This window comes from Chlorocebus sabaeus, chromosome X, assembly GCF_047675955.1.
Source record: "Chlorocebus sabaeus isolate Y175 chromosome X, mChlSab1.0.hap1, whole genome shotgun sequence".
Classification (NCBI taxonomy): Eukaryota; Metazoa; Chordata; class Mammalia; order Primates; family Cercopithecidae; genus Chlorocebus; species Chlorocebus sabaeus.
This window is the reverse complement of record NC_132933.1, coordinates 133920582-133936119: the sequence shown is the minus strand read 5'-3', so window position 1 is coordinate 133936119 and position 15538 is coordinate 133920582. Positions and strand designations below refer to the sequence as shown.

The 15538-nt window shown below is 44.5% G+C and overlaps 1 protein-coding gene across 6 annotated transcripts in view; it reads right to left on the bottom strand.

Moving 5' to 3' along the window:
* PHKA2 (phosphorylase kinase regulatory subunit alpha 2) overlaps positions 1 to 15538 on the bottom strand; it is a 90514-nt gene that overhangs the window by 43922 nt on the left and 31054 nt on the right. For all 6 annotated transcript variants that reach the window (XR_496978.3, XR_496977.3, XR_005236375.2 and 3 more), the window contains exons 3-10: positions 14949 to 14996; positions 13565 to 13733; positions 11220 to 11302; positions 7301 to 7381; positions 5971 to 6069; positions 2696 to 2842; positions 1167 to 1220; positions 126 to 248 (exon numbers count right to left, since the gene is read on the bottom strand). Coding sequence is in view for 3 of the 6 variants with exons in the window: in XM_007991211.3 (XP_007989402.2) it covers positions 126 to 248; positions 1167 to 1220; positions 2696 to 2842; positions 5971 to 6069; positions 7301 to 7381; positions 11220 to 11302; positions 13565 to 13733; positions 14949 to 14996 (804 nt within the window). In the remaining 3 variants the exon portion in view is untranslated. The remainder of the gene's footprint in view (positions 1 to 125; positions 249 to 1166; positions 1221 to 2695; positions 2843 to 5970; positions 6070 to 7300; positions 7382 to 11219; positions 11303 to 13564; positions 13734 to 14948; positions 14997 to 15538) is intronic.

Sequence of the window (15538 nt, the reverse complement as noted above, 5' to 3'; positions counted from 1 at the left end):
TTGCTGAGTGGGAACAGATAACTGAAACAGTGACCTAAATTCTTGCACAACCCTATGTTCTAATAATAATCAGTATACCAGTGAAATGAAAATAATTATCAACATAACATCCAGCATTTTCTCACCTGAACAGCATCACCACTGAAGACTCCATCTATTATAAAATATGTCCAAAACACAGGCCACTCACATTCAATGTTTTCAAAGAGCTTGAGTTCAGCGGGATCATAATGCAGTCGATTAGGGTCCTAGAATCAAGTAAGTCAAACTTTTAAAAGGTGATGTCAGAGTACATACATAATACCATCATGCCTCACTGGGTTTCCCATGCTTGTCTGATTTTTACAGCTTTGAGGTTGGCATGAGTAGGATTTTACTATAATGAGATGCTGTTTTTGGCAGTTTGCCATGGTAACATTTCAGAAACATACACAAGACTCCTTGGTAGTTTATTATACTAAAGCTTCCTATATCTCTAACAAAGAAATAGCAATATGTCTACCAAGTTTGGCAGATGATCTGATTTATATCATTATATTAGTCACTGTGGCAAAGAAACCCAAGGAGGAGGCCACAGTTGGTCTTTAAGAAAAATGTGTGAGCCACAGAACCAGTTGTCCTTGTCTACAAGCTGGTTTTATTTATTTTTAAAATTTTAAAGAAATTTTTATTTTTTTGAGACAGGGTCTCACTCTGTCACCCAGGCTGTAGTACAATGGTGTGATCTCTGTTCATTGAAGCCTTGACCTCCTGGGCTCAAGTGATCCTACCACCTCAGCCTCCTGAGGTGCTGGGACCACAGGTACATGCCATCACGCCTGTCTCACTAATTTTGTTTATTTTATTTTTTTGTAGAGACAAGGTCTCACTATGTTGCCCAGAATGGTCTCGAACTCCTGGGCTCAAGCAATCCTCCCTCCTCAGCCTCCCCAAGTGTTGCGATTACAGGCCACTGTACCTGGCCTATAAGCTGGTTTTAAATGACCAGCTCACCATCCCTACTGAAGATACTATTCTATTGCCTGGCTCCAGGCTTGCTGACTCCAAAATTAATACTTCCCTTTCCAATATTCCAACATATAATTATAATCAATAGAGGGAGAACACAGTGGCAATTTAGAGATGAAACAGTTGAGGAAGGATAAGAAACAATATTTAAATACAACCTCTCTTGGAGTTTTATAACCATCTCGAAGGAAGCGACAGCATCCATAACGCCCCTAATAAGAGAAAGTGCATTCGATGAGCTCAGAGGAATTTTTTTGCCGTTTTAATTCAAGTCAGCCCTGTACCCTCTTTCCCATGAATCTTTTAGTAGTGAATTTTATACTAACTGTTCTTTGCTGTCAGTACAGTTATTAATATATTTAAGTAATAAGCAAAATCAATTCAGGTTTGATCGGTACTTGGAAGGGAACGCCAAAACATTCCATTGGAGTATCAGGGCTGCAAGAGTAATTACCAAGAGTTCAGTGAACAACCATGCCTTCATTCTGATTTACTGTATTACACAGAGACCTAAAAGGACCCTATTTAGAAAAGCCACCAAGGCAGATACTTGGATTGGTTTGCTCCTACCTGCAAGATTGGAAAGCTAAAAGGACATTCCCCAGGCTCCTGGAAGTTAGGCTTTGGCTGCAGAGGAGGCTCTAAGGTCAGATGTACCTCCACAAAGGTTAGCAGAAACGGAGGGGGGTGGCTTCCTATGCTTAGGACTGTCGCTGCTGGTTTTGGGGTGCAGGCTCCAGGGTTCTGTCCCAGCTTCCTGGATGCTAAGAAAGGAGCGCAGGCGCAGCAGTCTCTTAATCTGAACCCCCTAATCCATAAATCGCAGCTTTGGGTGTCCATTCTCCAGTTCTGTAAGTATGTGGAAGCTGCTACAGCAGATGTGGCTCTTGCAAGGGTAGTGGAAGCAACTATGTCCCTAGCCCTAGCGACCAGCACTGCACTGTCCTGGGAGTCATCCCAGGAGGCTCAGCCTAGAACCCGCTCTTCTTGTAAACACTTCATTCCCTGCATTCATTCCCTTCCTACTTCAACTACGTAAAGGGGTTCCCTTTTTCCCACTGAACCCTGACTGAGACAGCTGCTTTCTTTTGGGAATATGATTGGAGACATAGGGACTCCAAAGGACAAAAGCATTTTTCATGGAACCTAAATAGGACAATCAACCTACAGATTTCAGCTTAGGGAAACTTATATTGTTTGATAATTTTACCGACAGTTTCAACTGGCTGGAGTATTTAATATTCTCAGTTTAGTGTATCATGGTTACTGCATTTCACCTCAAAACAGGGATTTTTTTAACCTGAAGGTAACTTTGGGATTGGCAAGTCCACTGAAATTGTGTGTAAAGTTTGAGGATATTGGGACATATGCATTTTTTTCTGGCAGTGACTCTATACACTGTCTGTGACCTCTAAAGGGTTAAGCAGCTCTGCCTTAGAAGTATGGTACTGGTACAAACTGGGGTTCAAAGGTGCCTGCTTGAGTGCCAGTTCTGCTACTCAAGGAGAGAACCAAGCCACTATATCACTCGGAGACTTTGTTTTCTTGCCTGTAGACTCAGCTTTGAACACTTTATGCATCTGCTTAGCTAAATCAAGCAATTAACCTCATGGGGAACTGAGGCATGGGTGAGCTGCTCCATGCGCATCACACAGGACAGAAGGGCACCAGCATGGCTAATGCTTACCTGGAGCTTAGAAATAATTTCATTTTTGGTCACATTTACGAGGTTTACATCTTCCACTGCAAAGGCCGGGAAGGAAATAATGGAGAGAAGTCCAGCATCAATTTCTTTAGATGTCGATGCTCTTGGCAGCATGGAGAACAGAATAGACTGAATGAGAAACAAAGAGGTGGTTTAAACTGGAGATGCACTAATAGGTGCAGTATCTAGGGACCATGAGCTCAGCCCCAAGGGAACATTCAAATACGGTTGCCAATTTTGAGTAAAGCTTTGTCCTACCAACATGGCCCCTGCTGGCCAACCCTGTATACCCAGCCAATGATTCCTATTCCTCAGGCGAGAAGTCAGGGCTTGGGGAGAGCATGGTACCATCTGGAGCCCGTGCTGCAAACTGCTTGTCTCCCTTCCTTCCGTGCAGTGTTGACTTTGCCAGACCTTTAGGACATGTAGGGGAGGAACTATAGAGCCACCTGTGTCAGCAGGCTAAGGTGTCTTGGCTATGAAGACAGAGACCAGAAAAGAACACATACACGGGGCCAGCTTGGAGAAATGTCTGGCTTCTGTGGAATGTGACCAGTTGGACTGGGTGACCCAGAAACCACTTAAAGGAGGAGTCAAATCCAGAAGATCTCATGAACACTCAGACAAAATGGTAAACCACAGAAGTAGTTTAGTCCTAGAATCTTTCTAGGGTTACTTAGAGGCACTATAATATGGCCTCAATTATAAGTAAGTGGCTGGATTAGGTGCCGGAAACTTGGAAAGGAGTTGAAATTATCAGGAAAAGTTTGGGAAAGGAAGGTGTTAACACTGAGATCTAACATGTACAGACATGGAGCTAGACCCCTGCAAACATAAGCTCATTGAATCTTTCACATGAAGAAGTATTGGGGAAACCCCACCCCCGATATTTATCGTGGCTTCTTTTCTATTTCCTAGGCATCTCGGCTGGTTTGAGAAATAAAGGGAAAGAGTACAAGAGAGAGAAATTTTAAAGCTGGGTGTCCACGGGAGACATCACACGTTGGCAGGTTCCGTGATGCTCCCCAGCCGTAAAACCAGCAAGTTTTTATTAGTGATTGTCAAAAGGGGAGGGAGTGCACGAATAGGGTGTGGGTCACAGAGATCACATGCTTCACAAGGTAAAAGAATATCACAAAGCAAGTGGAGGCAGGGCGAGATCACAGGACCACCACAGAATGGGGCGAAATTAAAATTGCTAATGAGTTTTGGGTAGGCATTATCATTGATAACATCTTATCAGGAAACAGGGTTTGAGAGCAGACAACCTGTCTGACCACAATTTATTAGGCGGGAAATTTCCTCATCCTAATAAGCCTGGGAGCGCTACAGGAGACCGGGGCTTATTTCATCCCTTCGGCTTCCACTATAAAAGATGGACACCTCCAAGGGGGCCGTTCATAGACCTACCCTCAGGGTGCATTCTCTTTCTCAGGGATGTTCCTTGCTGAGAAAAAGAATTCAGCGATATTTCTCCTATTTGCATTTTAAAGAAGAGAAATACGGCTCTGTTCCGTCCGGCTCACCAGTGGCCAGTTCAAGGTTACCTCCCTTGTTCCCTGAACATCACTGTTATCCTGTTCTTTTTTCAAGATGCCCAGATTTCGTATTGTTCAAATATACATGCTCTCCAAACAATTTGTGCAGTTAACGCAACCATCACAGGGTCTTGAGGCGACATATATCCCCTCCTCAGCTCACAAAGAAGACGACGGGATTAAGAGATGAAAGTAAAGACAGGCATAGGAAATCACAAGGGTATTGATTGGGAAAGTGATAAGTGTCCATGAAATCTTCACAATTTATGTTTAGAGATTGCAGTAAAGATAGGCGTAAGAAATTATAAAAGTATTAATTTCAGGAACTAATAAATGTCCATGAAATCTTCACAATTTATGTTCTTCTGCCGTGGCTTCAGCCAGTCCCTCTGTTCGGGGTCCCCGACTTCCCGCAACAAAGAAGGACTTAGGGTACCATGTCCAATTCACACCTGAGGACCCTGAGACTTCGAGCAGCTAGTAAGTGACAGAACTAGGAATCTAACTCAGGCCCAGCTGGCTGCAAAGCTCACGCATTTCCACTGGATTACACATCTATTAAGATGCACACCACATCCAGGCACAGTGGCTCATGCCTGCAACCCCAGAGCTTTGGGAGGCTGAGGTGGAAAGATCACTTGAGGGCAGGAGTTGGAGAACAGCCTGGGCAACAGAGCGAGACCCTGTCCTTACAAAAAAATTAGAAAAAAAATTAGCTGGATGTGGGTGACACATGCCTGTAGTCCCAGCTACTTGGGAAGCTAAGGCAGGAGGACTGCTTGAGCCCAGTAGTTTGAGGTTATACGGAGCTATGATTGCACCACTGCAATCCAGCCTAGGCGATAGAGTAAGACCTCCTCTTAAAAAAAAAAAAAAAAAAAAAAAAAGATAGATTTTACCCCAAGAAATACCAGGACTACCTAAAGGGGAAAAATTGAGTGAGCTGGAAGATAGGGTCAAGATGGGTGGAACTCTTCAGCTTCAGAATAAAGGTTTCTTTTCTATAGCCAACTGAGCCCAGGGCCCTGTTCTGTAACTCACTCTTCCCTAGGGTTTCTCTGCCTGGAAACACAAACTTCTACCAAAAGCTCTCCATTCACAAGTCTTTATGTATCTGACCCTCTTTAGCCCCAGCAGCATACTTGGCACACAGTGGGCTCCGACTAAATAAGAGTGTGCTGAGGGCCTAGCAATTGATGACTTGCACTCTGCTCAATAGAATCCCCCAATCTGTATTAGATCACTCCTTTCTCTGACCTGTATTTCAGAGGTTGTACTAATTTCCCATCTCATTTCTTCTCCACTTCCTATTCCACCCATCCCCAACCCCCGCCCCCAAGTGAACTAGCTCATCATTCAATTTGGGGGCACTGTGAAATAAACCTGAAAGAAAACCACCTATGTGCTCAAAACACATAAAACATTTGCCTCTTGCAAAACAAGGCTGCTTGGATTGCTGATTCCATCTCTACAGCATCATGGTGTCTTACACTTTTCTGGTTTACAAAGTGCTTAGACAGACTAAGTTGACTGATTCTTACAACTACCTTGTGAGGCCAGAGGAGAGGGTCCCAGGATGCCCATTTTATGGGTGAGAAAACTGAAGCTCAAAGAAGCAAAGTATCACCAAGCCAGCAAGGTGGGGAATCTGCACTGCATCCCAGGCCTTCCATGCCCGGACTCTCCTTCCCTGCTCTCTGAAATGCAAGAGGCTATTACCTGGCAGTGCTCAACCTCATCCGGCAGAACATGAATCACTGACTTGCGTCCTCCATGGGCTCCAAAAAGGTCCAGTTCATCAATTGCCTCAAGAGCTGCCTACAAACACAGGTATGAGTTACTTTTTCTTTCTAATAAACATACACTCCAGTATCTGGCACTCCTTTTTCATTAAGCAATCTAGTATACATGTTTTCCCAAAGGTAACGAAATTTTAAAAATCCAGCTAGACTCCTGTAGTCACGTTCTAGTCTTTTTTTTTTTTTTTTTTAGAGACAGGGTCTTCACATTTTGCCAGGGCTGGTCTTAAACTCCTGGACTCAGGTGATCCTCCCATCTCAGCCTCCCAAAGTGCTGGGATCACAGGCGTGAGCCACTGTGCCTGGCCCTATTCTTATTTTCAGTGGATCAGAGCTCTCCTGTACATTGCTGCTCATTATGGAAACAAGAAACAGAAAACAGAAAAACATTTTCCAAAGTGAAGTTAGTGTTCTACCAAAAAATGAATTAACAAGTTCATAACGTTGTGTGTGCGTGTGCACTAAATTCATGGTCGTCTTTTCTCTCACATGTTTTAACAGTTAACTTCAAACATCTGGCCCTTCAGAAAGTTAATTCTTTTAGTAATAAGTACATTTGCTGTTTACTTCAACAGAGCATAATTTTTGTTGCTTTAAAAATTATAGCCCTGGAGGCTCTACTCTGTCCAAAAAATACACTTCATTCTGGAGGAGGGAGGGAGGCACACTATATGTCTATGGCAAGAGAAGCAAACTGTCACCCACAGATTGAATCTGCCCCACAGGTGTGTTTTGTTTGGCTTGAAGAGTATTTTAAATGAGTTTGAATTGGAGTACCTTCAGGGAAAGTTTCCTAGTGTCCCCAATACCTCCTCTGACCCCCATCTTGCTGTTGGGCTAGTTTCACTTCGTATTGTTATTTGACTGACCTTGCAGACTTTTGAACTTGTGAGTCCGACCTACAAAGTGGTGATATTCTCCAGTCCTCTCTGAGACCCAGAAAAGAAGACCGGACATCACACATGCAGCTTCTTAAACAACAGCAAGAGCTTAGACCCATGGGTGATGGCAGCAGCTAACCAGGACGGATCACTCTTACTTTCTGCCACGGGCAGATTTCAGCATTGGAAACCTACCTTCTTTACCTAGAATTTCAGGTGGCTGGGGTACCTGTGCCACTTGAATTTCACATACTTGCTGTTGACTTTTGAAAAACATGCTAATCAGATTAAATCCAAATTCCTGATGAAGGGAACCAAATCAAAGCAGTAAAAACGTGCAGAAGGAAGAACAAACAGGACGACCGTCACCTTGGCCATTCCTACGGAGCTTGCATTCAATTCCGGGATGCCCTGATTAGTCTTATCTCCACGCTCCCACATTCCATAATCCTGGGGGAAAAAAGGTGGGAATCAGAGGGGAGAAAGAGGTATATGAGAAGTGCTATGGGAAAAATGCCTCATGTTCCTTTTGAAACATAAGTGGATCTTCTCGGAGGCTTTGTAGACTCATACTGTGTTCTTCCTCGATTTCAGTTCATGAGACCTCTGTGGAGAATTTTAGAAGAAAATACTCAAGGGGGACAAAAGTGCATTCCACAACACTCTCAAATTTCTTATTTCTAGAAGGTATTCATTTGTAAGAAACTCTGGATGTATGGAGAACAAAATATTTTATCTTCTTAAGATCGAATGAAATGCTGCCTCTCTATTTAGTCGATGCCTTTGAACTTATGTTGTAAGATGGAATACAGAAACTTTAGCACATGGGTCATAACTAGTCGAAGCCAGCAAAAGCATTTAAAATAATTTAGTACCTATTTTTAGCATTACCTCTTGGGGAAAAAACGCTCAGCAAGTAACTGGAGCCAAAGTCACAACTGAGACACAGAACACTGAACCTACGTGGTATTTACAAACCAATTACTAGGGATTGACTCAGAATGCTGGCACCCAGAGGACTTGATACATGTGTACCTAACGTATAATTCATATTTTCATTAAAAATCCACATATGGGATGCTATTTTTTTTTTATTTTTATTTTTTGAGACGGAGTCTTGCTCTGTCACCCAGGTTGGACTGCAGCGGCCGGATCTCAGCTCACTGCAAGCTCCGCCTCCTGGGTTTACACCATTCTCCTGCCTCAGCCTCCCGAGTAGCTGGGACTACAGGTGCCCGTCACCTCGTCCGGCTAGTTTTTTATATTTTTCAGTAGAGACGGGGTTTCACCGTGTTAGCCAGGATGGTCTCGATCTCCTGACCTTGTGATCCGCCCGTCTTGGCCTCCCAAAGTGCTGGGATTACAGGCTTGAGCCACCACGCCCGGCTATGGGATGCTATTTTAAACAATGCTGTTTGTACTACTGAAAGCTGACCACCCAACATACACAGGACTGATGCCAACATTTCAGTCTTTATTTTTTTATCTCCAAAAAGGAATATTTTCTTTTTTCTTTTTTTTTTTTTGAGACGGAGTCTGGCTCTGTTCCTCAGGCTGGAGTGCAGTGGCATGGTCTCAGCTCGCTGCAACCTCCACCTCCCAGGTTCAAGCAATTCTCCTGCCTCAGCCTCCCGAGTAGCTGGGATTACAGGCACACACCACCACACCTGGCTACTTTTTGTATTTTTAGTAGAGACGGAGTTTTGCCATACTGGTCAGGCTGGTCTCAAACTCCTGATCTCAGGTGATCCACCTGTCCCGGCCTCCCAAAGTGCTGGGATTACAGGCGTGAGCCACCACGCCTGGCCAGAGCATTTTCAAAATGTGGAGACTGAGACTCAGGCATCCTAGAGCAACTTCCCCGCTGAGCATGCCTGGTGATTGAGCCTGGGCTTCTTTCCTTGAGCACTCCTCTCATCTGCGCCTTCCTGTGGCCCAACCCACCTTTCCTCCAACCCTGGCACTGGGTGATTTATCCTCAAAAACTGCTCTGATTGCTGCTTTCCCTTGCTTCAGGGTCTAAAATGACAAATGGTGTATTTCCTAGTGGATCACATTCCCCATGATCTGGCCTCCTTAGACACACCCACAAGTTGAGAGTGGAACACAAGATCCACTTATGTTCTACTCTTTTCCAATGTCAGCTTTCCCCCTAAGTCTACTCCTTTACTCTGTACCCTTTTCCTCAAGCACCCCCTAGCCCACCCAGCCGCACTCAGAGCCTGTTCCTCCCTCTGGGACTGCACAAGCTATTCCTGTACCCAAACTCCCTATCTCCTCCCTTCTGCTGATCTAGACTCTGCTCAGCTTCCAAAGTCCAACTCAGTGCCCACCCTTTCCACAAAGACTTCTCAAGTTTCTTCAGACCAAGGTTTGTCAACTTCAGCACTACTCCATTTCGAGCCAGGTAATCTAAGCTGTGGGGGGCGGGCCTGTACATTGTAGGATGTCTAGCAGCAGTCCTAGTCTTGGCTCACTAGATGCCAGGAACACCTACTGACCAGGTGCGACAACCAAAAACGTCTCCAGATGTCACCAAATGTCTCCTGGGAGGGCAAGATTGCCTCTCGTTGGGAATCACTGCTTTAGACCTGAGGTCAGCGAACTCCATCCAGTCTTTGGACCAAATCAAGTTTCCTGCTTATTTTTGCAAAGTCTGTCTGGGACACAGCCATGCTCATTTGTTTACATGTGGTCTATGGCTGCTTTCATGCTACAAAGGCAGAGCCAAGTAGCTGTGACAGAGACCCTAGGGCCTGTAGAGCCAAACATATTTACTCTCTGGCCCTTTACAGAAAACCTTTGCTGACCTTCTTTTAGACCATAGTGGCTTTTTTAAAGCCAACCTTTACCTTTTCCCTCCTTCCCTGATAGCTTTACACACTGGGGTTGTTGTGTAAAGGTGCCTCAGGCTTTGCCTTCCAAACCAGACAGAAGCTCGGAGGAAAGGGGGTTTATATACATTTATACTCAGCAAATCTGGCCCAGGTTGGGGCTCTGCCTGGCTTGAGCCCCTCTACCTGTGGCCCGGTTTGGGGTGATGCTCATGGCACTCCAGCTCCCACCAAGGTGCTAATGCTGCTACCTCTTTAGCCCCAACTCAAGCCAGCACATATGCATCCTGCAGGACATTTTAGGATCTTATTTCAAACAAGCATAATGGGAACTACCATTTAATCCAGTAATTCCACTCCTGGGTAGCTACCCAGAGGAAAAGAAGTCATTATATGAAAAAAAACACTTGCACATGCATGTTTATAACAGCAAAAACATGGAACCAACCAAAGGCCCGTCAGTCAACGAGTATTTAAAGAAGCTGTGGTATATATATGATGGAATACTACTCAGCCATAAAAAGGAATAAATTAATGGCATTCGCAGCGACCTGGATGAGACTGGAGACTATTACTCTAAGTGAAGTAACTCAGGAACGGAAAACCAAATATCGTATATTCTTACTCCTAAGTGGGAGCTAAGCTATGAGGATGCAAAGGCATAAGAATGACACAATGGACTTTGGGGACTCAGAGGGAAAGGGTGGGAAAGGGGAGAGGAATGAAAGACTACAAATAGGGTGCACTGTATACTGCCTGGGTGATGGGTGCACCAAAATCTCACAAATCATCACTAAAGGACTTTAATGTAACCAAACACCACCTGTTCTCTAATAACCTATGGAAATAAAAAAAATAAAATAAAATAAAACAAGCATAATGGGCTGGGAGCGGTAGCTCATGCCTATAATCCCAGTACTTTGGGAGGCCGAGGCAGGAGGATCACCTAAGGTCAGGAGTTTGAGACCAGCCCAGCCAACATGGTGAAACCCCATTTCTACTGAAAATACAAAAATTAGCCAGGCGTGGTGGCAGGCACCTGTAATCCCAGCTAATCAGGAGGCTGAGACAGGAGAATCACTTGAACCTGGGAGGCGGAGGTTGCAGTGAGCTTAGATCATGCCACTGTATACCAGACAGGGTGATGGAGTGAGAATCCAAATGAATAAAATAAAATAAAATAAAATAAAATAAAATAAAATAAAATAAAATAAAATAAAAAAACAAGCATAATGGATTCAGACAGAGCACAGAGTGCATTCCAAAAACATGAAACCCCCAACTCTATCCCAGGACAAAAATACGCACTTTGTGTGTGGAGATGACACAATCTCATAGCTCTAGTCTCACTCTTTTTGGTGAGCCCCAAACAGACTGGCCCTCAAAACACTGTATGATTTTTATTCTTTTTGATGACTGGCACATCGGAAAAGACTGCCAGGGTTGATACTTACAGCGACTTTATATGCAGCTTCTATGTAAAAGACAAGATTCTGTATGAAGGCCACCTCATCGAGGGTGAAAATGATACGTAAGCCTAGCAAAGAAAAACAATGAGGTTATGAAGCCATGTTGCAGAGAGCTGCCAGTCACAAATTACAAACATCACACTAGGAAATAAACCCTTTTACCCTCATTTTCATTTTTCTTCCAAAGGCATCAAAAATGAAGTCTGAAGTAAGGCATAACAGTGAGTGTCTAATCTCAGAAAAGAGGGAAGGAAGGAGGGAAGGAAGGAAAATAAGGAGAAGGAATGGCTCCATTTTGCTGTGTGTGCCTATGAGTAGAAAGGGTTGAGAGAGATTTGGAACCTCTGGTACAGGTTGGATTGGTGCTGAGAAGGTTCCAACAAAGCAAGGATTTTAGTCCAGAAGAACCACAGACACCGTCCCTATCTTTGAGTGAGCCAAAGAGAAGGGTGAATACTTTTCCCAGTGGGAGACAGGGAGTCCCCAACTCCAGGAGCTGGCCTTCCACCCTGCGGAAAAATACAGTCAGTTATAACAAAAACAGGTATTTTTAAAGTATGAATTCTGGAAGTTGCTATGGATATGATAGGAAATGGACTCTTACATCAATGATGGAAGCTTAGCTAGTAAGCCAGATTAGAAGTTGAATCAGAACTAAGTTTAACTAGATACTGAAAACAATTTGGCAATATATGAGTTGCCTTTGAGTGATATCTAACTCTCAGAAGGAAGTAAATGAAGATGGGGTCAAAGTTGGTATTGCAACATTAGTTATAGAAGCAAAATAAAAGAAGGAAGGAATAGTTTAATTATGGTATATCCATTGATAAACTCACTAAAATAATGTTTATGAAGAGCTTGTTATATCATGGGAGAAATGCTTGTTATAACGCTGTGTAATAAAAAGACTATGTTTATGTGTACAATGTGACCTTAAACATGTAAAAAAAAAAAATGCACAGGAAAAAAAGACTTGGAGGAGACACAGCCAAATGAAAGTTGGCAGTGGAATTTTTTTCTTTGTATTCTGTTATATTTTCCAAAATATCTACAGTGAGCTCATATTAACTTTCATAGCCAAAATGTAACTTTATAAATGTGTGATTTATTCACACAGCCAAAACAATACTGCTGACTGATTTCTGGGATTTTGAGGGTTTCACACTTGTGGTCTGCAATGAATGAGAGGCCTCAGACACATCAGTTGACTGGACTGGTAGGTGATACGAACTCCGAGACACAGCTGCTAAGTGCCCTAACGTGGGGGAGCACCCGTGGCACATGCCATCGTGGGAGACAGACCTCCTGGTATAAGACCCTAGTGGGAGAGAGAGAGGCCTGGCGTTCAGGCTGTCACAGAGGCCAGCGGCTCCAGCTTCAACGGGAACGAGGCACACTGCCGGCAAACTGTGAGCCTACTCAGCCTGCTGAGTAGCGGGCTGCTCAACCTGCTCTGCGCACGCTGCTGAGTGGCAGAAATGGTGTTGTTCAAATATAATTTGGAAAAGTGAGGGTGTGTCTAGAAGAGGGTGACCAGGGTAGTGAGTGGGAGAGCTGAAAGGACAGGGCTGCTGATCCTGGAGGAGAAAAGTCTAAGAGCAGGGGTGAGATGGTCTGCAGATAGCTAAGTGTCAAAGTTAGACCGGACCTAGGTGGCTCCAGGAACTAGGAGAGTGACGGTAAGGGGGCTGTGTGCTCAACAGAGGGAAACTAAGAGAGTCAGCTCAACAGCCTTCGTCCTGCTGCTGCCCAGGTGGAGGGTGACCGTCCTCTCCGCAGGTTACAGACAGGGTCTCTGCACTCCCTGCCCTATCACAGAAGCAAATGCATGGAATATGGGGACGCTTGCTTGTCTTTTGTGTAAACTGCTAATTTATAATACTGATTGCTATGGTTTGAATGTGTCCCCTCCAAAACTGAGGTGTGGCCAATGTGATGGTATTAAGAGGTGGGGCCGTAAGAGGCGATTAGGCCCTGTGGACTCCTCCCATCCTGCATGGGATGGAGGCTCTTACGAAACACGCTTCGTGGAGCCTCTGGCTCTCCTGCCCTTCGGGCCTCCCCCATGAGAGGGCACAGCGGTCCTCCTCTTTGGAGGATGGAGCCCTTACCGGACAACTGAGCCTGGTAGTGCCTTGGTCATGGACTTCCCAGCCTCCAGAACTGTGAGAAAATGCATTTTGCTTCGGTATAAATGGCCTTGTCTGAGAAATTTTATTAAAGCAGTGAAGCAGCACATGGCCTGACACACTGGCCGCTGCCTGCCCTCCTCCCACCCCTTTTCCGGATTGTCACTCCTTATACAATGGGCTCCAGTGACCCTGGCTCACCTGAGGCGGTCATCTGGGCCAGGAACAGGAGGAAGAGAGAGGTGGCATCCACCTGGAGGTGGCCCCACTGGTCATCGTCCACCACCGTGCCGCAGGTGGCGGTGTTGTACTTGGCGTGCAGGCTGTCCTTGGTGCTCTGAGTGTGTTTGAACTTCTCCACTTTGGCCACCTGAGGGAGAAGGCAAGCCCGCTCTGCTTAGTTATAGGGGTTCATGGCTGGCAGAGATCACAGCCATGGCCAGCCACCTGGATCTAGAGCTCTTATCTGCTACTTCTGGGAGCCAGAGGGACGGAAGGCAGCTGCTAGGTGGCACGGCACAGAGGGACTGTGCTGGAGATTCTTCTCGCCCACTCGCCTGAAATGTCCCAGCCTGGGGGGAATCTCATCTGCAGGAGTGACAGGTCATGCCAAAGGGTGTCCTTGTCTACATATCCCCAGCTGTGACACATGGCAGATACTCAAGGAGAGACGGATGGAGGGAAGAAGGGAGAGAAGGAGAGGAGGAAAGGAACCTGTTTAAATTTCAATTTCTTGTTTCTTAATGTTGAAAGGAAAAGGGCAACTATGTCTTTGCTTGCGCTGACTGAGGGTGGGGACTGCTTCGTCTTCATCTTTGAATTTGTGCAGATCCTAGTGTAATGTTCTGTATGCAGTACATGCTCAATGAATTGTTTTATTTACCCCTCACTGAAAATACCACTAAACAATAATATCAAGTTTTAAAAACTCAAGCATTTCATCTCAATGAAAATATACCCTTTTGTAAACATGATGGAGTAAACAATAATATACGGCTTTCTAGAAGCCGCTTTTAAAAAAATGTTTTCTTCCCCCCACAAAAAAAGCATGTTTCTCCTTTTATCCATGTAACTCTTCAAAAGAGATTCTCAGAAACTGTCCTTTGAGACTGTGGTTCAATAGTAAAGTTATTGAAAATAATTTTAAAAAGAGAAGGTAGCTGGGCATGGTAGCTCCTCATGCCTGTAATCTTAACACTTTCGGAGGCCAAGGCGGGAGGATCACTTGCGTCCAGGTGTTCAAGACCAGCCTGGGCAACATAGTGAGATGCTGTATCTAAAAAAAAAAATTAGCTAGGTGTGGTAGTACACACCCGAGGTGGGAGAACCACTTGAGCCCAGGAGTTTGAGGTTGCAGTGAGCCATGATTGCACCACTGCACTCAGCCTGGGTGACAGTGTAAGGCTCTGTCTCAAAAAAATAAAAATAAAAAAATAAAAAAAATAAGAGAGAGAGAGAAAGTAAGCAAAATATTTTCAATTTCTCTTCCTCTTGAGAAGTACAAAACATCTTAAGCATGTTAACTGTCACAATTACAATGACATGGAATGCCCACTTGGCAAACACATGTGTTGGTTCTGCCTACCTGTCTCATCATGCACTGGAGAAGACCTCGCATCAGCTTCACCACGTTCTGTGGAGATAAAGCAGAATCAGCAACACGGCCCAGGGTCCTTGCTGCAGGAAAATCACCTCCTGATCACTGTGGCTGGCAAGCCAGTGCTGCCCAGCAACTGCCCTGGAAAGGCCAGTCCCGAGCCTACGTGAGTGTTCTGATGGTTCATGTCCTCTCTGCTCCATCATAAAGAAAGAAATATCTCAACAAAGTGACTTATCTCAAATAAAGGGGTTGGATCAGATGATATCCGTCAGCTCTGAAATTCAGTGACTCCTCACTGACATCTCAGCAACACAATTCCTGTAAGTTTAATACTCTGGAGCTTTATGTCATATTTCTTGGTAATTTATTTTTGTTACACTAAGTCCACCATGCCTGCCCAAAAGTAATGTTCGCCAACATGGCCATTTGTAAAACCATCACTGAATTATTGAGTAAAGCTCTAACAAAATGCAAGTGACAGCCAAGGTTTCCGAATAATATGATTTATTGTAACCAATTACTACTCTTATTATCCTCATTATAAATAACAACAATAATGCTACATTAATACGTGA